This window comes from Hemibagrus wyckioides, linkage group LG02 (assembly GCF_019097595.1).
Source record: "Hemibagrus wyckioides isolate EC202008001 linkage group LG02, SWU_Hwy_1.0, whole genome shotgun sequence".
NCBI classification, from domain to species: Eukaryota; Metazoa; Chordata; class Actinopteri; order Siluriformes; family Bagridae; genus Hemibagrus; species Hemibagrus wyckioides.
In genome coordinates, this window is record NC_080711.1 from 15,021,428 (window position 1) to 15,044,424 (window position 22,997).

The following is a 22,997-nucleotide window of genomic DNA, read 5'->3' on the forward strand; positions in this document are numbered from 1 at the left end:
TTTCTTTCAATTGTCAGCTGTAGTACATACAGATGAAATCATTCATATTTTATTAGTATGTATTTTCCACAACAGTTGAAGACACTTCTTGATTCAAACAACCAAAAATGCAGCACTTTTAAGTGCTAGAAAGATTTTAGACTTTATATGTTTACATGCATTGATGCCCAGGTGATGGATGATGTTTGGGCATATGACCTTTTAGTTAGCACTTAAAGGAACAAAGACAGTATGAGACGTGTTTACCTTTGTTGAGATTGAATTTATTGCCCCTAGTATGTTTGATAAACACAGAAAAAGTACAAAATCGTAAAGCGCTGAGTGTCTACTTTCATATTGAGCCATATCACCACTGTGGACTGTGAAATGATAAAGAAATTCAATGCTGAACATGGACACCACAAAACAGATGCAAATTCCATTTTCTGTCGTCTGGTAAAATTAAACTGGTTGAAGAGATCTAGAGCTCAGTCTCTGTGTTTATATGATTATGAGTATATGCATGTGTGCTGAGATACTTCATGCATTCGGTTGTTTGATGCATATCCCTGTCGCAGGCAGTGGAGAAGCTGGTGCAGGCAGCAGAATCAGGATGCCCCAGTGAGCAAGAGAAACAGGTTGTTCTGAACTGCACACGCATTCTCAGCCGCATCCTGCCCTACATCTTCGAAGACCAGGATTGGAGGGGTTTCTTTTGGTCCACCGTCCCCGGGGCCGGACGAGCTGGAGTGAGTAACATGCACACTCAGAAAGACGGAGATAAGACACCCACACTGTTGGAATAACGAGTGCTTCTTCTCAGAGCTGTGGCTCACACAGAGCGCTGATTCAGGCTGTTGTTTGAGAGCATGAGAACAAGGCTGGCCCATGTGTATCAGGTGTCTCTGAGTGAGAGAGCTGATACAAGATCGACTTGGACCAACCTTTCGATTTTGTAGCATTTATGTGATAGCGGAATTATTTAATTATTTACGTGCTTTGTTGTCGGAAATCAACATGAAACATGTATGACTCCAAGTTTTTCTTTTTTATTTTGATACTATAACACATTAAGTGCTGTAAGGTGTAAAGTCTACAGTATGCATCGAATAATTTATGATGTACATAAAGGAAAATGAACAAGATGGTGAGTGCTAAGAATTAAGAGTTTAGGAAAACAAACAAAATTTGCCTTGTTGAAAGTTTAACACTCCTCCCATTACATCTCAAGTCGTAATTACAACTGGGAAAATCATTTTCCAGTTTCTCAGTCGTAATTACGACTTGAGAGGTCACTCGTGTAACTTCCTAGTGGGAAACTTATGATGATTCTGAAAGCATGTGAAGGCAGCATAAGTCTAAGGTGTTTTTAGGACAGTGGACTTTATGCTCTTTGGTTTCTTAGTAGTGTGACATGCTGCGTTTTTCCCCACCACCTGGATTATAATCGTTGATTATTTTCCTATAACAGCACACCCTATTGTTTTAAATTCCTTACTTAATTAAATGGATGTTTTTCGGGGAGGATTAGTTTCAATGCAGCAGTGTTATAGTCAGTTTAAAGCTCTACAAAATATATTTTTATATATCTATAAAAATCTTCCCCATTCCACACACTATGAACATAGAAATGTATACCATGCTGAATAGAGCTGAACTATGTGCAGTTATTCAGTTTTAACTGCGAATGCATCGTTCGCTTGTTCCTCCAAGTCAACTCTCATGTCTCAACAGATGGACGAGATGGACGACGACGATGATGGAGCGCGGCCGTTGGCGGAGTCTCTGCTCCTGGCCATCTCCGATCTGCTCTTCTGTCCCGACTTCACCGTGCAGAGCCATAAGAAAGGAGGACCTGTGAGTAAAATTTTAGAATCTGTACCATTTGTGCCTTGTGTCACTCCTTCCTTGTTGTTATATTTGGCCAAATCCCCTTAAGTTCCTGGTTTAGCTCATTTATACAGCATTTAAAGCAGACAAGGTTTCTTTCCTCCATTTTCTTCATGTTAATCCCCTGGAGGTTTTCTGACTGACAGGTCCTGTGGTATGAGGAAGTAGCTGAAGAGTTTTGGATGTGTCAGGTTGAATGATTAAGTTGGACTCCTGCAGCTGAAAATATCAGCAACCATTTAGATCCATCAGCTTTTTTTTTTTTTAACTCACACACAAGTGTATGATTTCTTACTGTCAGAACATCGCTGATATGTTTAGAATAACCCGTTTGAAGCTCCGCACAGCTTCAAGCTTAGCACAGAAATGTGAAATTGCAAGCACAGGAGTCTTCTTTTAAACAAATTCAAGTGTAGGCACTCATGTAATGACTTTCTGTGAGAGCTGTACATGTGTTTGATAGGGCTTTGGCTGAATGTGTGTTGTAATGACATCACATGGCAAGTCTTGGGCCAAAATCTGAGATAATTCTGAGAAGTCACAAACTTCCCTGAATAGGCCGTTAAATAAGCAATAGTTTTCTTGATTTTGCAGTAATTTTTGCAAACACGAAATCATGGAGAGAATGATCTGTATGAGTTCATCATGTGGATGAAACAAATGCTTGACTGCCCTGCTTTTTCTTTTCTTTCATTATTTGATTATTGCTGCTCTGTTTTGGCTCCCCCTCTCTCTCTCTCTCTCTCTCTCTCTCTCTCTGTTTCTGCTCATTCTCTTCCTCTGAGTCTGTGTGTGTCTCTCTCTCTCTCTCTGGCTGTCTCTCTCTGCCCCCCCACCTCCCCCACCTGACTACAGCCTATGTGTGTTCATGCTTAAATCACACTCACGCTGTTCCTACTATAATTATTTTTGTCTGTACCCAAACTGTTCTGTTTCCCACAATCAAAACCAATTGGTATTTTTAGCCACCACAATACTGACCACAAGATATTTGCTCTCACATCCGGAAATATTTAGAAGCGAGCTGTGTACATTCCTCTTAACAGATTAATACACTAAAAAGAGTTTATATAGGTATATACTTGGTCAGTCTTCCACATTTCCAAAATATCACCTATTTGATGGAAACTTTGTAATGACAGCATTGTGTCTCTACAAGAATCAAAGTGTAATCTTATGGCCATCCTTGTCAGGATTCACTGGAGGATATGCAGTCGCTGGACAGCTGTGAGTACATCTGGGAGGCGGGGGTGGGCTTCGCTCAGTCACCGCCACTTAACTACATCCATGACCTTAACAGGTGAGCATGCAATCAAATCCATGTCTATTTTCAGAGGAGAGTGTTTTCTCATGTTTCCTGGATAACCTTTTAATCAGTAACTACCACACAAGGCCCATTCAAAGAGATTCTTATCTCAAATCACGTCATCTGAGGTTATTAAGGAGCAACGAGGCTGGGCTGTTTGCTTTCTTCTCCTGCTTGGTCAGGATGCTTTGAAGGCAGGATGGTGTCTGTCACATTCACAACAAGGTGAAATGCGAGCATTAAAATGCATTATGTAAAAAAAAGTGTGTGGGGGGGGGTTGCTGTGTTTGCAGGACTGAACTGTTGAGGCTGCTGCTGACCTGTTTCTCAGAGGCCATGTACCTGCCACCGTCTTCAGATGGCAACATCATCAATCCTTGGGTCACTTTCTTTTGCTCCACTGAGAATAGGTGAGTCGTTCAGCCTATAATGAGCATGCAGAAAGTGCAAACCAAGAGGAAACTGAGAGAGTTTTGCAGCTGAATGGAAAAGGACATGGTCATTAGTGTGTGTGTGTGTGTGTGTGTGTGTGTGTGTGTGAGAGAGAGAGAGAGAGAGAGTTCATTTAAAGTTCTAGTCTTTTAAAATAAACTTATACTGCAAAAGGGAGAAAATTACATTAAAGATTAAACTAAGACGCCACTAAAACTCATCAGCATGCTGATTGCCAAAATGGCTGAGTGTGTGGGTGTTTTAATTTATTTAACTTGCTTTTAATATAATTCAGGTTATATATATGTAGTATATTTAAGCCAGTAAAAAATAACAGTAAAAGACTTGACTTTAAAACCAAGTCTATTTTATACACACCTTTATTTATAACCATCAGACTGGCAGTCTAGGGGACATGGGCTGGAGGTTCGATTCCTGCCTCTGCCGTATTTGTGTGTGTGTGTGTTTGTGTGTATATGTGTGTGGAGTTTGCATGTTCTTCCCCTGCTTCAGTGGTTACCACTGGGTACTCTGGTTTCCTCTCTCTTGCGATGTAGGCTTATTGCAATTACACCAATCAGCCATAACATTATGAGCAGTGACAGGTGAAGTGTATAACACTGATTATCTCCTCATCATGGCACCTGTTAGTGGGTGGGATATATTAGGCAGCAAGTGTCTTTTTGTCTTCAAAGTTGATGTGTTAGAAGCAGGAAAAATGGGCAAGCGTAAGGATTTGAGCGAGTTTGACAAGGGCCTAATTGTGATGCAGTGGTCAGTATCTATGAAAAGTGGTCCAAGGAAGGAACAGTGGTGAACCAGCGACAGGGTCATGGGTGGCTAAGGCTCCTTGATGCACATGGGGAGTGAAGTGGTAATGTATTAATTGATAGAAACTTTAAAGCACTATGGTACGTCGCTCTGAATGGCCCATGTGGTTCGATCCAACAGACGAGCTACTGTTTATCAGATTGCTGAAGAAGTTAATGCTGGTTCTGATAGACAGGTGTTAGAATACAAGGTGCATGACAGGTCAGGGCTGTCTTGGCAGCTGAAGGGGGACCGACACGATATTAGGCAGGTGGTCATAATGTTATGCCTGATTGGTGTATATAATATAAATAAACTATAAATTGTCCTGAGTGTTTGTTTGTGATTTTGCCCTGCGATGAATTAGGGTGTTCTCCGAGTCACCTTTAATAGCCTCCAGACTCCCTGTAAATCTGTATAAGATCAACGATACAGAAAAATGGATGGATGAATGGATAAAGGCTATTCTCAAATCTCGCCCATTTATTTAATATTTCAAATAAATGGTATTTTTTCATAAATCATTAGTATTCATTAAATTTAAATTAGAAACTAGATTTAGTGTCTTTAATTACTCTGCCATCAGCTGCGGATTATCTCATTTGGAATGATTTTCTGAAATGAATAGAGGGTTTTCAACATCTGTTCATCGAGCTTGTTTCACTACCGACTGCTACTTATCAGTGTGCCTCAGAGTTTTGTCTATTTTGTCTTGCCTCCTTCTCATGTGATGTTTGTTTTGGCCCTTTCTTTTGCTTTTGTGACCTTCTGCTGCATTAGTCCTTTCTCATTTCACCTTCTCCATCTTCCTGTGTTATCTGTGTTATCATAAACACTTTCACTGTTTTGACTGTGAAATTTAACATCACGTCGTGACTTATTTTATTTTTACATTTTAAAAAATGTATATTGCATCTACACAAGTGCAGAAATATCCCTCTTACTCCACCTTAGTTCTGTAGTTCTGTTCAGATTTGTGGCTCACTATATGGCATCGGACATTAAGAAACTGCGGTGAACACGAAAGAATGCGGCTGCTGTGTTACATTTAGGAAGCTAACTGAGCACAGATAAGAATAAAACATATATTCGTACATATGCATATGTTCTTCGCTTGAGGGGCTGCGTGTGGGATGAAGACAAGCTGTTGGAGGCGGTGTGATGTTCTCGGCAATATTCTGCTGGGAAACCTTGCATCCCGGCATTCAAAGTGGATGTTACTTTGACACGTACCACCTACGTAAACACTTTTAAAGACCAAGTACACCTCTTCATGGCAACGGTATTTTCTAACGGTAGTGTCCTCTTTCAGCAGGATAATGCTACCTTCTACATGCAAACAGTGTTCAGGAATGGTTTGAGAAACATGACAAAGGCGTTGACTCGTCCTGCAAATTCCCGAGATATCAATTTGATCAAGCATCTGATCTGGGGGATGTGCTGGACAATCAAGTCCCAAATATACTGATTACAAATTTAAAGGAATTAAATTGTGGTAAAGAAAGTCTGACTGAACATTTAAGAGACCAAGATGAATAGCTGTTTTTGTGTGCCAGTGTAGTCCAAATGAATTATTTATGAAATAAATAAATTGTGCACTTAAATATCTCTTGAACAGGGCTGTAGAGTGCAAGTAAAACATATTGCAATTTTATTAGATACGCCTACACTGTAACTATATTCATGCTGTCAGATAAACTCACCATCTAACATTCTAGCCCAGGTATTTAACAATCACAGGAACACTACACCGCCTACTCATACCACCCCCAGTGTCCTCAATGTCCTGACAATAAACCGCCTAAATAATCTGGCCAGCTGTGGTCCTGTACTAATCCTCATCCACTGTTGAACAGATAGACGCAGGCTGAAAAAATTGCCTGCAGCGACAGACAGGGCTATAGTGTGTAACTGTATCGCTACAAAGTGACCCATATGGTAGGCTTACATGCTTAAAGGACTAATGAACGTCGTTACCTAGCAACTCAATGTATAGCTAAGCATCCTGTTTGCACATCATTTGCTTCGTTTAGAAAAGGCTGTCACGACGCCATCAGTTTCATTCAAATGCTAACACTCGAGTACAAAGGTTTGCAAAATCTGCTCAGCGATCATACAGTCAGAGTGGCTACTGAATTATTTAGATCCTAAATGCAAAGAAGCAGTATTTCAGATATATTTGTTCTATTTCACTGTTAATATCTTAAGACAAATATTTTTTTTTCTGTGACAATAATTTCTATTCTTTATTATAGCCTAAGTAGGATCAATTTTAGACTCAATTGTATGATACTTTGCTAGTTATTATTAGTCGTAGTCTCTTAATGAAGTCAGTCAGTTCTAATTATATGCTTCTGTTTGTTTTGTTATCAAGAACATGTTTCTTTTATATTAGCAAAGAATTACGTTGATGCATATGATCAGATGAAATGATATTCATGTCTGATAACTGACGGTAAAGGTTATCTGACTTTTTAAAAGACAGTCTCTCTCTCTCTCCCTCCCCTCTCCCTCTCTCCCCTCTCTCCCCTCCAGGCATGCCCTGCCTCTGTTTACCTCCCTGATTAACGTGGTGTGTGCATACGACCCGGTGGGCTACGGCATTCCCTACAACCACCTGTTGTTTTCGGACTACCGGGAGCAGCTGGTTGAGCAGGCAGTGCAGATCCTCATCGTCACTCTGGAGCACGAAAACACTCAGCCTCCACGCGCTCCCTCCCCCTCCAGCATGGACGAGCAGGATGTAGGAGTGCCACCACACCTTTAGCATACACACACACATCCTGTATTAGGGCATGGCACAGCAACATGCAGAAACAGTGCAGTAATTACACCTCGTTTAATAAAATAGATGAAATCGGATCGAAATTAGAAAGACTGGCCTTACATTTAACTGATTAGGGTTGCAGCTTTGAAGCACAGCAAGGTTACATTCACTTCAGATATTTCTGTGAGATATTCTGCTTATAATGTCATGAAATATTGATTTTTCGTTGTGCCCAAATGTAAGTAATAAAAAATTATAAACATAACATGTTTATAATAATATGTTCATTAGAGACAAATATAGATTCCCTTTACAGTACTAGGTGTAGATAATGATTATCACAGCCATAGTGCAACTACAATTCCTGTTCACTTCAAACTGAAAATGCAGTTTTTCTCACCACCGCTTGGAAAGATAGATATCACCTGGAGGCAGAAAGATATCACTTTAGTATCTGTGGTTAGGGGTAAAGCTGAGTAAGCTGATCTCACTTCTACAAAATGCACCTAGAACAAGAGGAAAATAGAAATTTGGCAAATCTCTCAAAGTCTTTGAAACAGAAAGATTCAAGATCTTTTTTGTTTTCTTTTGTTTTGTAATTTGTGGTAAATTCAACACAAATTGTATTGGCAATAATAAGGTGTTAATAAAAATGAAATAAAATGATAAATACAATACAATATACAATTGTACAATACAATACAATAAAATACCTTTATTTAGGTAATTTTAAAAATATAGGATTAAAACAGTCTAGAAACACTGTTGAACAATATACACTGCTCCTTTAAGTCTTCTAAGAACAAGTATTGAATCTGTTCAGATTTGTGAAAATTTGTTTTTTTAATATAAATGTGAATGATTTATTCTACTAAACTCAGATCTTTTTTCCCTCTTTGGCAGTCTGTAGGCCCACAAAACCTTTTTGTGAACTACCTTTCCAGAATTCACAGGGAAGAGGTATGTATCTTACCATGGCAATGTCTTATCATCGTTTGATGCCTTGTTTTTTAATAATAATAATAATAATAATAATATAAAAAAAAAACATTTGCTTTCAGGATTATGACTTTGTGCTAAAAGGCCTGGCTCGCCTTCTCACTAACCCGCTCACTCAGACCTACCTGCCCAACTCCACCAAGAAGATCCAGTTCCACCAAGAGCTTCTGGTCCTCTTCTGGAAATTTTGTGACTTTAACAAGGTAGGGAAACATGCTTCATGCCGTCATGACTTATGTTGTTTTTTTTTCCTGTCTAACTCCATTTCCTGTCTCTGTATTGTTCCAGAAATTCTTGTTCTTTGTTCTGAAGAGCAGTGATGTGCTGGATATCCTGGTGCCGATTCTCTACTACCTGAATGATGCCAGAGCTGATCAGTGTAAATATTCTGTACATGTGTGATAGTGTTACGTGATACAAAAAGAAGACTGTGTGTTGACCAGACTGAATCTGTGTTGTGTTTGTTGGTAGCCCGTGTTGGTCTCATGCACATCGGAGTGTTCATTTTGCTGCTGCTGAGTGGGGAGAGGAATTTCGGAGTGCGTCTCAACAAACCGTATTCTCTTCGTGTCCCGATGGATATTCCAGTGTTCACCGGCACACATGCCGACCTCCTCATCGTAGTAAGGGCTGAGTTCTTTTCTGATTCTGTCTCATTTTACATAATTGTAGGGGTTAACAGACAACAAATGTTCATAGAATGTTCAGTACAGTACAACATGCAAATATCTGTAACTATGATGAATATGCATTTCCACTGTATACACTGCCATAAAGTTTGTTGAGATTCCATTGAGATTTTCACTTCTCCGATCTCCAACGATTGTGTGTCGGGTCGTGACCCCAAGGTTGCAAACCTGTGTTATACCTTATAGAGTCCTATATATCAGTCCCTCCAGGATTTCACAGGTTTTTTGTGATTGTTCCAGTCAAAAATGCTTGCTTTTGCTTGATTTCTTTCAAAATTTGAGAATTTGTTGAAAATGTGTGCACATGTTCAATGCACATGATTCTAATGAAGGATTGACTGAATGCATGTCGTGATGTCACATGACCCGTCTCTGCGCAAATCTGCATTCATTTTGGAAAATTGCAAGCTCCTCTGTTTCTTTGATTTTGCATTAATTTCTGCAATCAAACAATCCTGGAGCAACTGCTACCTGATGGTTATATTTTTAAAATGATTTCCTGTCTGGTCAGATATCAGAATTGTTACGCACATGAGGCACAACAACCTCGTTTTTAGTTGGGAAGGAACAGGTGTTAAGTGTCACATTCCCAAACAATTTTATTTGTCCTTTATTGTAACACATCTTCAGGTTTTTCACAAGATCATTACAAGTGGCCATCAGCGTCTGCAGCCGCTCTTCGACTGCCTGCTCACCATTGTAGTAAACGGTAAGTGTTTTCACCATTCACGGATGCGTCTACTTAAAAATAGTTTCTATATGGGTTTTGTCAGGCCTCACATCTGTGTGTGTGTGTGTGTGTCTGTGTGTGTAATCCTCACGCTGTTTAGTGTCTCCTTACCTGAAGAGTCTGTCCATGGTGGCGGCCAATAAGCTCCTGCATCTTCTGGAAGCCTTCTCCACCAACTGGTTCCTGTTCTCTGCTGCTCAGAACCACCACTTGGTCTTTTTTTTGCTGGAGGCTTTTAATAACATTATCCAGTACCAGTTTGATGGTAAGATGCATTGTTATTAAAGATGACACTGAGTACCATTATTAGGATGATGCGACAAAAAGTGGACTAGACATTATGATGCATTTCGTCATATCGGATCCTGTAACAAAAATTCCAAAGTTTGGAATTGCATTTGGGAAAAGAAATTTATTTTTGGAGCTGGAAATGTTTATATGTAACAAAACTTGGCACTCAAGTCTTACACATACATCCTACTAAACAGTGAAGAACCGTTTAGCAACAACACTAGACAGCACTTTTAGTGTTTTAGAAAATTCTTATTTAGGAGTCTTCCAAAATGTCTCACCAAAGAAAATCTTGAAGTTTTTATTGAGAATTAAAGTGAAGGACCTCATAAAGCTGCTGTTGCTGACACAGTTTAAATAATGATTAGATTGTATTGGTGTAATAGTATAAGGACAACTCAAATATATCACTTTATATACCTTGATCCTGCCATGAAAATAGCCACTGGTGCTGGCATGGTATTAAAAGAACAATAAACAAACGAACAAACAACAATTATTGTATTTGCATAACTCCAGAATCTGGCCCTTAAATGTGATAAAGAATTAGGATAAAGAATTATGACCCAGCACATTCTAAAGAGAACGTACCTATGGTAAAATATAATTTTAAAAAATAAGGTGAAAGGTATAAATATAATATTAAAAAAAACAAAAAACAATTCAGTCAGGACAATAGTTAGTTCAAGGACTTTTTCTGGATTCGTCTACTCAAAACACACACACTACCTCTTCCAGACTTATTGCACAGCATATGTTACACTACAGTTGCACTTTACTCAAAATAGTCACACTGGTCTAACGGCAATCTGTATTCATATATAGGTTTTTATATTTTTCTCTATACACTTTCTTCTCTTTTCCACTTTTATTAAAATTCTATTTGTAATATATTTCTATTCTTTATTTTACTCTTTTTTTTATTCTTAATGATTCTGTTCGGACAGTTGATAAAGCACTACACTAGATGTCATACTGTGTATGGTTATGTATTTGATAAATAAATTTGAATTCGATTCTCTCGCTGTCTGTTATTTCTGAGGCAACTGCAACTTGGTATACGCCATCATCCGCAAGCGCAACGTCTTTCACCAGCTTGCCAACCTACCCACCGACTCTGCATCCATCCAGAAAGCCCTGCAAAAGAAGAGGAAATCTCCCGATGCTATCTCTCGCACCAACTCCCAGGAGACAATTTCCATGGTGGGCTCTCGTCCAGCCGTACCTGCCGAGCCGGGCACGCTAAAGGCCAGCCTTGTGGCTATGCCAGGTAACATCCTGAATTCTCCTTTATAACAATGGAACATGTTACTTGAAGGAAGGAAGGAAGGAAAGAAAAACTCCTACTATAGACTTTATCAGTGGTATCACATTTGAGTTATGGCTGAACTTTATAAATGGTATTTTCAGGTATTGATAAACTAACAGAGAAGTCCCAAGTATCAGAGGATGGTACCATGGTGTCCGTGCCAAAGACAGAAACTCCGAACTCACCGGAACACGCCGTCTTGAGTGGGGCTAGCGACACAGAGTCCAACTCTGGAAGAGACAACGAGGTGAGAGGATTCTCTCTATAAAGGTTTTTAGTAGTCTGAAGCCATTTGGTATTTCAAGCAGACTTGGATTTGAATCATCGTGAATACATTTTACCACTTATCTAAGGTGCTATACTGTAGTGGTTCTACTGAATGATGGGAAATTCTGTAGATGCACTTTAGTGACCATCATAAAAATGACGAGGGCAACTGAGGAGAAGATAAGCTGCATCTTTAGGGCAGAATTTAGCGATATGTTGCTCTCTCTTGCCCTATCAACAGGAGATCCCTAGTTATAATCCTGACTTTGCCAGAGCATGGGTTCAAAGAGAGCATAATTGGTCCTTATTCCTAGGTGAGTAGGAGAGCATAAATGTTCACCCAAGTGAAAGCCATTTCATGTTCCCCAATAGGACGTTTTCTACACAGAGGCAGAAATGGCGAGGAGACGTCTATCAAGCACATCGTCTGCCGCCACATACTGGGTCCCAACACCAGAGTGGGTGCGTAGCTTTCTTAGCTGTCGCTGTGTGATATGTGTCATATCTGCAACATAATCAAGCCCTAAGGATGTAAATGAATGTCTGAAGTAATACACACAGTCGGTTGCTGTTTGTGGAACAAAACATAATGCAATTTATTCCAAAATTTAATTTTAAAGGAAGAGATAACTAAAAAAAAAAATCTGGCTAAGAATAACATTGGAGAGAAATCATAAATTCATTAGCAAGCAGAGCAGGCAAGTAAAAGCTCCACGCTCATAATGTAACAATCTAACAACATATGGACTGCAGGTTAAGAACAATGAATGTCTTTATGATTATTATGCTGTTCTAAAACAATATCTAACACGGCACATCATTATTTAAAATCACAGCCTTCAGTGTCACCCAGATGAGGATGACTTCCCTTTTGAGTCTGCCTCCTCTACAGATTTCTTCCTCATTTCATCTCGGGGAGTTTTTCCTGGCCACCGTTTGCCTCAGGCTTGCTCATTACGGAGAAATATCAATTCAAATTTTAACCTTTGTCATTTTTATTCTGAAATGCTGAGACAGTATTCACTGTTTAAAGTGCTATACAAATAAAAATGAATTAAATGATTTCTCCCATCACAAAAAATTCAGCAAGTGACGATTGGTAATGTTTCGGCTGCGAGCTGAAGTGTTCTTCACGTATAAAATAATAAAGTCTGGCAAGAGTCTATGTTTAACTATAACGTGCCTGCTTATTGTTATTTTTTTTGCTCTGTTTTTCTTCAGTGTTTTTTTTTGTTCCTCGTCCAACTTGTCTAACTCATTTGGAAACATCTCTAGAGTTATAGCATAGATTGCACCACCACGGAACTGTATTATATTTACACATATATACCAGATGGACAGGGTTTTTTTTGTTAGAAAAAGTCAATACACTAATCACTAATACAAATAAAAAAAGAAATAACTCAGATACCTGGCAAATAAAAGAACTGCAGTGACCGTTAACCATTTACTGTATTTAATGATCATACACTCATTTGCACACAACAAGCTAATTAACTCACCATATGCTGTTATATTGCTTCCTTTATTGCTTACTATTCAGTCTTCTCAGTTATGTAAGTGACAGATAAGACTGTTTATTAATATTTACACTACCACTCAAAAGTTTAGGATCACCTTGCAGATTTCAGCTTGATTTCAGCTACAGAGGAAGACTCCATCAGCCAGTCCATCTTGTGGAAGATGCTCCAGGAAGCATGGGGTGAAATCTCATCAGATTTTCTTGAACAATAGACAGCTAGAATGCCCAGGCTGTAATTGCCTTAATCAAAAAACCACCTTTTGCAGCAAAGTTTGAAGAAAACATTCATCATTTCTATCCAAATCATTATTTCTAACTCTGACATGTCAGCATGTTCTGTTCTTTTGCTATATTTTCGATTCAGACTAATTTTGTGTGTGTTTTCTTGGAAAACAATAACATTTTTGAGTGATCCCAAACTTTTGAGCGGTAGTGTATGTCCTGTATGAGTTTTAGTATTCTTAATCAAACTCTTCTTAACAGATTGAATGTAAACTCTGCTCTCTCTGTGATGCAGGTCCTGTCCTGGAAAAGCAAGCTCCCTCTACAGACCATCATGCGCCTGCTGCAGGTGCTGGTCCCCCAAGTGGAGAAGATCTGCATTGACAAGTATGGAAATCTCCAAACTCAAAGATATCTGTATATTTCAGTCCCTATAGGAAATCTGCAGTAATTTTGACAAAATAGCAAGCTTGCTTGAATAAGTTCCTCAATTACAGTAGGAAGAGATAAAAAATGATGATCTTTGTGGGTGACATTCGTTTACAGGCTGTGCCTTTTATGAAGTTTATTAATATTAATGTATTAATTAATTAAATACATTAATTCGACAAATGTCTATCAAGCCCTTTGTTAAAATGTCGATAAAAGGCAATAACTCAAATATTTGATCCGTCAAATAACTTTTTGATTTTGATTCCGTCAATAACTGGTTGAGCAACAGACCTTGAAAAAAACAAACACAATGAAATGCATGTAGAGCTTTCTGAATAAAACACATCTGGATGATTTCCCAGCATTAATAAAAAGAAATACACTTTCTAAAATTAGAAATCTTCCTTTCAGTTCACTGAAAACGTATTTTTTGTATTGGGCATATAAGGTTTGCAACTTCATTTTAAACTGTATATAAACTCCCTAACCTAAGTTTATTTTTCAGTTTGTCAAACCACCAAGTGCGTTCTGGGGTGAGAGAAATCAAAAGAAAGGTTTCTCTCTGCTTATCAGAGTTCTGCTCAACTCGTATGCTCTGCTATGTATTTTCCTCACAGGGGCTTGACAGACGAGTCAGAGATCCTGAAATTCCTCCAACACGGTACCCTGGTGGGGCTTTTGCCTGTGCCTCACCCTATCCTGATCAGAAAATACCAGGCCAATGCAGGCACTGCCATGTGGTTCCGCACGTACATGTGGGGCGTCATCTATCTCCGGTAAACACCGCATAATGTAAAAAATCTCAGATAACCTCTAATTATCTCTAACTCCAAATAGAGAATATCACAAATTTGTATCTTTTATCTCTTTTTTTTTTTTTTTTTTTATTGTAGCAACGTGGACCCTCCTATCTGGTACGACACAGACGTCCGTCTCTTCGAGATCCAGAGAATGTAGAATCCATGCGCTGCCTGTCACTGACTGAACAGAGGGCTGCTTGGTGATGACCGTCGTCGCTCCTCTCACTGTAAACACCCCCATTTAAAGCTTAGTCTTCAATTTCAGCGCAGTGCCATGTCCCTTCTTTGTAAGTCTCGCAGGTTTACTCCGGTGATAGGGAAAAAGGACTCAGTGACTCGGAAAACCTGTAACAGTGTTCATGGCTCATTGAGATGGCATGTGTGGACAAATGATAACGTTTCTACATATAGCTCTGCCTTTTGATAAGACCATATAATATCCAGCAGCTTAAACCATTGAGAATCTCTCACTGTGGATGGATGAATGATTTTCCTACCATATGAACTGCCACTGTATAGAAAAAAAACATATACATACATTATATATATATATATTTGATGGAATCATATTTGAAAGTCTAATGAATTTGGTCGCATGTACTGCAGTAATGAGTGGCGTTAGTAGGCTAGTGTGACCATCGGCATCGACTGTGATCGTGTTTGCCACGCATTTGCCACTAGAAGGCAGCAAATCTCTAGCTATCTCTGTTAAACAGGCGTTCGCTTATTCTGTAGGTTGTCTCGTTAATCCTACTCGTGACTCGTGGTCAACAGAGAAACGTCCGCAATCCTCACGCTCTCATTTTCGGGTTCATGTTTCATCAGCCCGCCAAATATTTCAGCCAGTAACGTCTACGAATCTCACCAGTATTCAACTGTAAACAAATGACTTGCCATGTTCTGATGATGAGAATCATTTATGGTGATCTGATTACTGATTACTATTTTTTTTCTCTGCACATCAGATCTGCTAATGAGACGATCTAATGTATATACTGTGCTCAATGTTTAAAGTAACAATTTTTTGTCGCAATATTAAACAAAAAACAAACATATCTATGCTGAGCTCCAAAAACACAACATCCTGTGAATCATTTTACATGTTTACACGATCAGGCGCACCAGTACAGTCTTCAATTTCCTTCTTGTAAACCTGGGAACATTTGGTGCTTCTTTACAACATGTTAATAATGAGAGTGAATGACAGAAAAAGGAAGTGGGCTGTGATTAGTGTGAATGCTGTGTCATCATGTATGGGAAAAACCAGGGAAGGAAAGTGTATTGAGAATGTTCAGATCAGTGTGTGGCTTTATGTCACGTAATATAAACACAGGAAGTGTTTAGAACATCAGTTTGCCTTCATTGGATTTCAATTTTATTATAACAGCATGTTTCCTCAGATATTGCATATACTTACAGGACAGGAAACATAAACAGGCTGTAGTGAGTGTTCTCTTTGTTTTTTTAATTATTATTTTATTTCGTAACACTCTGCATGAAGACTTCAACAGAAATTATAATCAAGTCCACACAAACAGGTTATTTAGTTTTATTGTGATAATAAAGTGCAGTTTCACATTGGAAGTACAAATATTTGTATTTCCTAATGTGTATAATGCATAAAGTTTAAAATGTATGAAGCTGCACATAATCAGGACATATAGACGGATGGGGGGGGGACAACATTCTGTTGTGTTATGCATCTGAAGCAGTTTTCTGGTGTGATTTTGTGTCCACTTGGCTCACTGAGTGATTTAATGAGTGTGAAACGTACACAGATCAGACATAATATTAAGCAGGTGGTCATAATGTTGTGTTGCCAGAACAGCCCTGACCTGTCGAGACATAGACTCCACTACTGTAGGTCTCTGAAGGTATGCTGTGATATCTGGCACCAAGATGTTAGCAGCAGATCCTTTAAGTTCTGTAAGTTGCGAGGTGGGGCTTCCATGATACTTACAGGATTTAAAGGATACTTTTGATAGATACTGACCACTGCAGACACAGGAACACTCCACAAGAGCAACAGTTTCAAGATGCTCTGATCCAGTTGTCTAGTTATCACAATCCTTATGCTTGCCCATTTTTCCTGCTTCTAACACATCAACTTTGAGGACAAAATGTTCACTTGCTGCCTAATATATCCCACCCACTAACAGGTGCCATGATGAGGAGATAATCAGTGTTATTCACTTCACCTCTCACTGCTCATAATGTTATGGCTGACCAGTGTATGCAAATCACATTCTATTGCTTTACACACACTATATTTCAGCCCAGTTAAATGAGAGATTTTAAAGAGCACTGTCCTCCTCCTCATCATTATAATCATCATCATCGACCACTAACTGAGTGAATAACTTTTGGAAGAACAGCACAATTCCAGAGTCATGCAGAATCTGTGCCATGATGTATTGAGGCTTTCACACAGGCAGTTTATTTCTGAAACACATTATAGTGCGCATGAAAAACTGGTAATGTGAAAGCTGTCATGTGGACCGGAAAGAATACCATGGTGCTGAACCTGTGACTTCCTGCAGGAGGTGGTGTGAGATCCGTTACACTGGAACTGTGCCGTGATTCCTGTGGATGTAAGCACAACCCACGCTGTGGTCCACAATTATTCAGTAACCTGTGCATGTGTTTTATTAGATGATGACATCATTTATTTCCACAACACATGACTACCATGAGTGGCAGAGGAACAGAAGTGAGAAAGGTGCTCTGCTGCACATAATAATAATAAGCACTAAAGCATAATAAGCACTAAAATTATAAAAAAACAAAAATGGATTGAGTCATGTTGTGATGAAATCAAATGCACCAGGGTCGATATTATCAAGTGAGACTGAAACCAGATGCTCCAGTGAGTACTGAGAACAATCCCACTCAGATTTGAACCGCAGCAAACATGCCCAGTGTGAAAGCCACCTTTAATTTGTCACACAACTGCATATACACAACACCTAAGATACACATCTTTACATTCATTAATTTGGTTTCCAAGCAAATATATTAGACAAAAAGGTATCAAAAATATATAGTATCAATTCCAAAACAAAGAGTTTTATAAAATTTGAGCAAAGGTTGTCTAAAGCTGTAGATTCATGAGGTAAGGTAAACCTCAAGAAGACTGGCTACCGAGTGCATTCTGTAAAAAATCCCAAAAGGCAGTCCAATGTTAACCACAGCAACCCACATGCTAAACTGGTAGAAATCCTTTCCAAGGGTGTTGTCAAACTGTGGCCGTGCTCCGAAGGCAGGTATGATCCAAAGCTGTAGAGAAAAGTAGGACAACTTTTAGATGTAGCTCATTCAAAATGCCCTAAATTCTTTCCCTATTAACCCCCACTGACAGTGAATGAGCGTGATGCACCCAGTGTTCTCCTATCTCTCACTGTGAAGGTAAATGCACCAGGGTTTGAATCACATGGACTACATATTTGTGAAACTGTCAGAAAAGTCTCATTTATTGTGTCTCAGTGAATGGGACACATCTTGCTAATTTGCAAGGTATATACTCACCAGCCAATGAATATAAACACATGTACACCTGCTCATTCATGCAATTATCTGATCAGCCAATCATATGGCAGAAGCTCATTGCCATGCAGAATCTTCAGGTTCAGATCGAACATCAGAATGGGAGAAAATGTGATCTCTGTGATTTTGACCAGGCTGGTTTGAATATTTCAGTGCTAACTATTTCATAAGCTAACTATGTATTTTAACACAGACTTTAAATACGTGCAAAAAATACGTGCAAGTCTGCTTGCAGAAACACATGGAGAGGTTCAGATGAAAAAGCCAGACTGGTTTAAGCTGCCAGAAAAGCTAAGGCAGCTTAAATAAATGGTGTATACTGCAAAGGAAAGCATAAAAGTTTTTTAACCTTAAAATAACTTTCTAATCTTAAACTGCCCGTTTCAGTGAGCCAACTGCAGCAGAGACTGTTCGACCTTGCTTATCAACAATGCTTTTCTGTCTGCAAAATTATCGCTCGGTGATTGTTTTTGCATTCAGTGTATACATGTATACATTAATTGAAGTTCTTGACCTTTTATCTACATGTTCTACTTTGTGCTGCTGCAATCTGATTGACTGATTGGATCATTGCATAAACCAGCAGCTGTTCCTATTAAAATATCAGCTTAGTGTTGATTCACTGACAGTAGCCATGTTATATTTGTTTACTACTATTTGGAACTGATTTCAGATCAGCAATATTGCTTGTATTTTATTAATGAAGTTAGAAGAAAGGTACTCACGATAATGTTGGAAAGCAGCAGGAACGATGAGATCTCTTTGAGAAGCTTCCTCTTCCAGGGCAGGGGCTTGGGGACTGGGATGGCGATGGAGCCACGAGGAGTGAGCACGTTGCTGGACCTCCTGCACTCGTCGTGTGCTTGTAAGGCGAGCAGATTGGAGAAGATGCTGGCACGGCGTGTGTCCTGGTGTGGTTCCCGCCGCAAGCCTTCGATAATGAATATGTTTTGTACGCAAAGCTCGACTATAGTGAGCACGCTCCAGGTTAGGTTAAGGGCGTTGACCAGGCCACCCACACCGACAGCTAACACGGCCACGATGGTGAAGTAGGAGACGGTGAGCTGGCCTACTGAGGCGCTCACTAACAGCCCTACATCCAGGCTGCGTGTTGGGTTCTTCCCCACTGCATGCTCACGTTGCTCCAGCCGGTACACAACACAGCCGGCCACCGCTGCCACAGTCATCAGGACCACTGTGATAGTGTTGGACACGTAGTACATGATGAGGGCCGTGTCTTTCTTTCCCGGCTCGTCAGATAATACATCCACCTCATACACTACAAATATGGTTAAACCAGCCACCAACACCAGGAGGCCTGTGGCTGGGCCGATCAGCACATCACGCATGTGGAATCGGTGCTCATGATGCCCGTGGTCATCCACCAGCCGGCCCACATTTTTCCACATTACGTAAGCCATAGCTGATGCGAACAGGCTGTACTCAATGTTGAATGGATACAGGTAATAATAGGCTTTTTCGAAGATGCTGCATGCCGCGATAGTGCACACACAACTGTTGTTGCCGCTAGGAGCGGCAGCTAAAATAAACAGGGGAAATGTTTTAAAATTGGAATTGTGTATCATCATTTCATTTCCATATTATCTATACATCGCATTTAACAATAGGCATTAGCACAAAGCAGCTTTACAGAAATCCAAAACTTTCTAGTGAAATTTTCCAGCTGCACTGGAAAAGCTGACTTGACTAGTTTGGTAAATGAACATAAAGCACTTAAATCTAACAATGAAAATGTCTGTAATAAGGTGAGAATAAAACAGCTTGTTCAGCTTCAGCCCAATTAGACCATAATAGAACCATATTTAGATATTATTAAGGATGGTAACATGCTAGGAATGTAAGCGATTATCACACTAGAGCATTTAGTAATGTGGAATAAATACCTCTAAGTGAGAGACTCCGGGAACTGAGGCTACGTGTATCATTGGGATACACTGTTTTATGAAGAGACTCTTCTGTCACTGCCATCATCCAAATCATCAGGTTTGTGGCCAAGGTGAGCATTAGCCCAGACCTAGACAAACACAGACACAAATATGACATCTTATGGATTTCAGAGTCTCTATAGTTCATAATAAGAGCAACAAGCTTTACATTGTTACAAATGGCACTACGGTGTCTGCCATTCACACTGTATTAATGTATTTAACACTACCACCACACTTACCGAGTTATGTTTCTCTGCACTTGCACACAATCCTTGGCATGAAGCCAGAGAAAATAAGTCTGAAATTTAAAAACAATCAGGTGCATAAAAATGGTTAGATGTGACAAGGTGACAAAGCAATGGAGTTTCTGCTTGTCTTGGGTCAACTCACCTGCACCAGAATAAACATGGCTTGCACAGCGGGGAAGATGATTTTCACGGGTGAGTCGCAGTGCACGAGACCCACATAGAAGGCGACCTTAAAAACGTCCATGATTAAGCTGCAGATACCAAACAGCACCAGGCCACCTAATGAAAGATCATGAGCAGATTGTTAATCATAGACAAAAAATAAGCAAATATAGCTGATTTACATTTCCAGTTGGTTTGGAAGAAATTTGTGGAAAGTGGAAATAAGCCAGCATTTAAAGTAGCTTCATAACACAGCCTTGTTTAATTCCACAGCCTAGTTTAATAAATATGGCATATAAGAATATGAGGTGTTTAATTTTCTAGAAAAGCACGGTTCGGGCAGAAGTGCAGCCTACAAGCCGAAACTCGGGTTTAGCTCACATTCTAAAACTTTACTGTTTCTGTGGTAACAGGGACACAATAATAGGGACATAATTGCTCCAGATAAACTAATAAAAAACTGAATTAAAAAATGTGCTCTTATTTAAGAAAGAAAAGCAAATAATTATATGAAATGTTCTGCATATTTTGGATAGAGTACCCAGTGTTTTATTTAACTGTACATTTTCTGCCATCATACTTATACTGTAAGATTATAGTTCTATTTAATGTTGTGGAACATCAGTGAAACAAACCAATGTCATGAAGACCTTCCAGAAAAGTTCTTATTGTGTTTCACTCCTATTAGCAAAGAACAGGCTACATTTGTGGCTACAGTGGGTACAGGCCCACAGAAAACTGGACAGCTGAAGGTTGGAACAAAATTTTCTGATCTTTTTCCAATCTCTTCCAAGAGTGCCTGAATTTTCGACATATTAAGTGTTCTGTTAAGAGCTGTTGTGTTGTGTCAGCTCAAACCAGTCTGGCCATTCTCCTAAGACTCACTGGATTTTTTGTTATTGTTTTTGTTTTCCAAACCATTCTGTGTAAACTTTAGAAACTGTTTTGCATGGAATTCAGCTGTTTCTGAAATACTCAGATAAGCCTGTCTGGCACCAACAACTATCTGACTGAGATCATACTTCTGATGTTTGATGTGAGCATTAACTGAAACTTGTAACCTGTACCTGCTTGATTGCACAACTGGCTTGTATAACTGACTGGATGCGAGGACGCCTTGCTGCAGCACAAAAAGTCCATGGGGTGGAGTCAATCCTGATCCAGGTCCCTCCTACCTGTGGACTCCAGAGAGTCTCAAAGTGTTTTAGACTGGATAAGTGAGTTAAGTATTATGTTCTGTGTTGTACAGCATTGCACAGGTTAGGGTTAGAGATATAGGAGGAGTCGGATCTGGACCTGCTCCACAACTCTGGACTTTTGGTTCTGAAGCAAGCATCTGAGCATCTCCAAGACTGAGCATGTGTACAAATGTTCCAAAAAAATTAAGTGGTCAGGAAAATATAGAAAAATTCTGTCATCACTGTGGATGTTGATTACATTTATAGGCAATTGAGTAGAGAAACCACACACACACACCCCACCTCTGAGCCACACGGGACCGGCGTGCATATCCTTGTAGAGCACGGCCTCGTCATCGCGGCACGTGTACGCCTTGTAGAAGACCATCCAGGCGGTGGTGGTGATGATCAGCGCCACGAGGTAAAGCTGCAGGTGCACGCTGGTCAAGTAGTGTGCGTTAAACACGCTGCCGGCGACGAGCGCGCATCCGAGCACGAGCACGTTGACGAGCACGGCGCCGGACAGCAGCCAGCCCCAGCTGCGTGACGAGTCTCGCCATGACCCGGTGGAGGACAGGGCGATGCTGGCCGAGCGCGTGCCCCGCGCAATGTGCGTGCCTGCGTGCTGTACCGTGGAGATCTGGCTCTCCTGAAGTTCTGACTCCTCTTTGGTGCTCATCATGCCTGCTTCAAAAGAAAAGCCGTGGATGTACATGCCTAGTTCATGCAGATCCAGAATCTTTAGCGTGCTGAAATGCATTTTGTCGACTATTTAATTCTGATTATGAATAATAAAGATGGACACTGTCTCATACACAGCAGCGCACAGCATGGTAATATATAACGGTCATCTGGGATGGGATGGCTTATAAGTAGGTGACCTTTGTTCACGTGACTAACCGCATATATGATGCGTCAGGTGAGGCGTGGAAGTTATAATACCCTACATTTATGCTTTTATGGTATTTTCCACACAGTAATCCATATCATACACGCTTTCTGTAGGAGGTAAGGTGGTGGCTTTAGAAGAGCCAGTATTGCTGAATGACAGACTGTAATGTATAAAATAAGCCCATAAGCAGGCGTTTACATTATTTACAGGTGAGTATAAAAGTTTTTATACCCATATGACAAAAAGGGGAAAAAATACCAAACTTTTGGAATGTCATTATCTTGAGCACCAAAATTAAATAGTGCATGTTAAGATGATGATGATGATATTAATACTACTACTACTACTACGAATAATAATAATAATAATAATAATAATAATGATAATAATAATAGTAATTGGAGAAAGCACCTTCATGTTGAGCATTTGTAACACTCTTGTATACTAGCAGTTATCATAATCCTCTTGTCTAGTGTCTCTTTCTGTTCTTCCTACAAACCCTTGTTTCCAGTCTTACAGCTAGCATTCAGCATCATTTCAAAGGAACTCTTTTTCTAAGAACTCTGTAACATTACAAGCC

At 39.7% G+C, this 22,997-nt stretch overlaps 2 protein-coding genes across 2 annotated transcripts in view; one reads left to right on the forward strand and one right to left on the reverse strand.

Moving 5' to 3' along the window:
* The window catches only part of hid1a (HID1 domain containing a), a 17,931-nt gene extending 2,953 nt beyond the window's left edge, over positions 1 to 14,978 (forward strand). Inside the window, exons 3-19 of the mRNA XM_058373146.1 lie at positions 558 to 728; positions 1,714 to 1,836; positions 3,063 to 3,169; positions 3,469 to 3,585; positions 6,953 to 7,160; positions 8,088 to 8,144; positions 8,246 to 8,386; positions 8,472 to 8,562; positions 8,655 to 8,806; positions 9,503 to 9,581; positions 9,703 to 9,867; positions 10,936 to 11,163; positions 11,304 to 11,449; positions 11,842 to 11,931; positions 13,509 to 13,600; positions 14,263 to 14,421; positions 14,539 to 14,978. Of these exons, the coding sequence (XP_058229129.1) occupies positions 558 to 728; positions 1,714 to 1,836; positions 3,063 to 3,169; positions 3,469 to 3,585; positions 6,953 to 7,160; positions 8,088 to 8,144; positions 8,246 to 8,386; positions 8,472 to 8,562; positions 8,655 to 8,806; positions 9,503 to 9,581; positions 9,703 to 9,867; positions 10,936 to 11,163; positions 11,304 to 11,449; positions 11,842 to 11,931; positions 13,509 to 13,600; positions 14,263 to 14,421; positions 14,539 to 14,602 (2,190 nt within the window). The 3' untranslated portion in view covers positions 14,603 to 14,978. The remainder of the gene's footprint in view (positions 1 to 557; positions 729 to 1,713; positions 1,837 to 3,062; positions 3,170 to 3,468; positions 3,586 to 6,952; positions 7,161 to 8,087; positions 8,145 to 8,245; positions 8,387 to 8,471; positions 8,563 to 8,654; positions 8,807 to 9,502; positions 9,582 to 9,702; positions 9,868 to 10,935; positions 11,164 to 11,303; positions 11,450 to 11,841; positions 11,932 to 13,508; positions 13,601 to 14,262; positions 14,422 to 14,538) is intronic.
* Positions 14,979 to 17,359: 2,381 nt separating this feature from the next.
* On the reverse strand, positions 17,360 to 22,713 carry otop2 (otopetrin 2). The gene is made up of 6 exons (XM_058373155.1): positions 21,829 to 22,713; positions 20,328 to 20,464; positions 20,177 to 20,235; positions 19,893 to 20,023; positions 18,714 to 19,528; positions 17,360 to 17,721 (listed from the first exon to the last, which is right to left on the reverse strand). Exons 1-6 carry the CDS (start codon positions 22,283 to 22,285, stop codon positions 17,551 to 17,553), a joined length of 1,770 nt encoding a protein of 589 aa, XP_058229138.1. The 5' UTR covers positions 22,286 to 22,713; the 3' UTR covers positions 17,360 to 17,550.
* Positions 22,714 to 22,997: the final 284 nt, after the last annotated feature.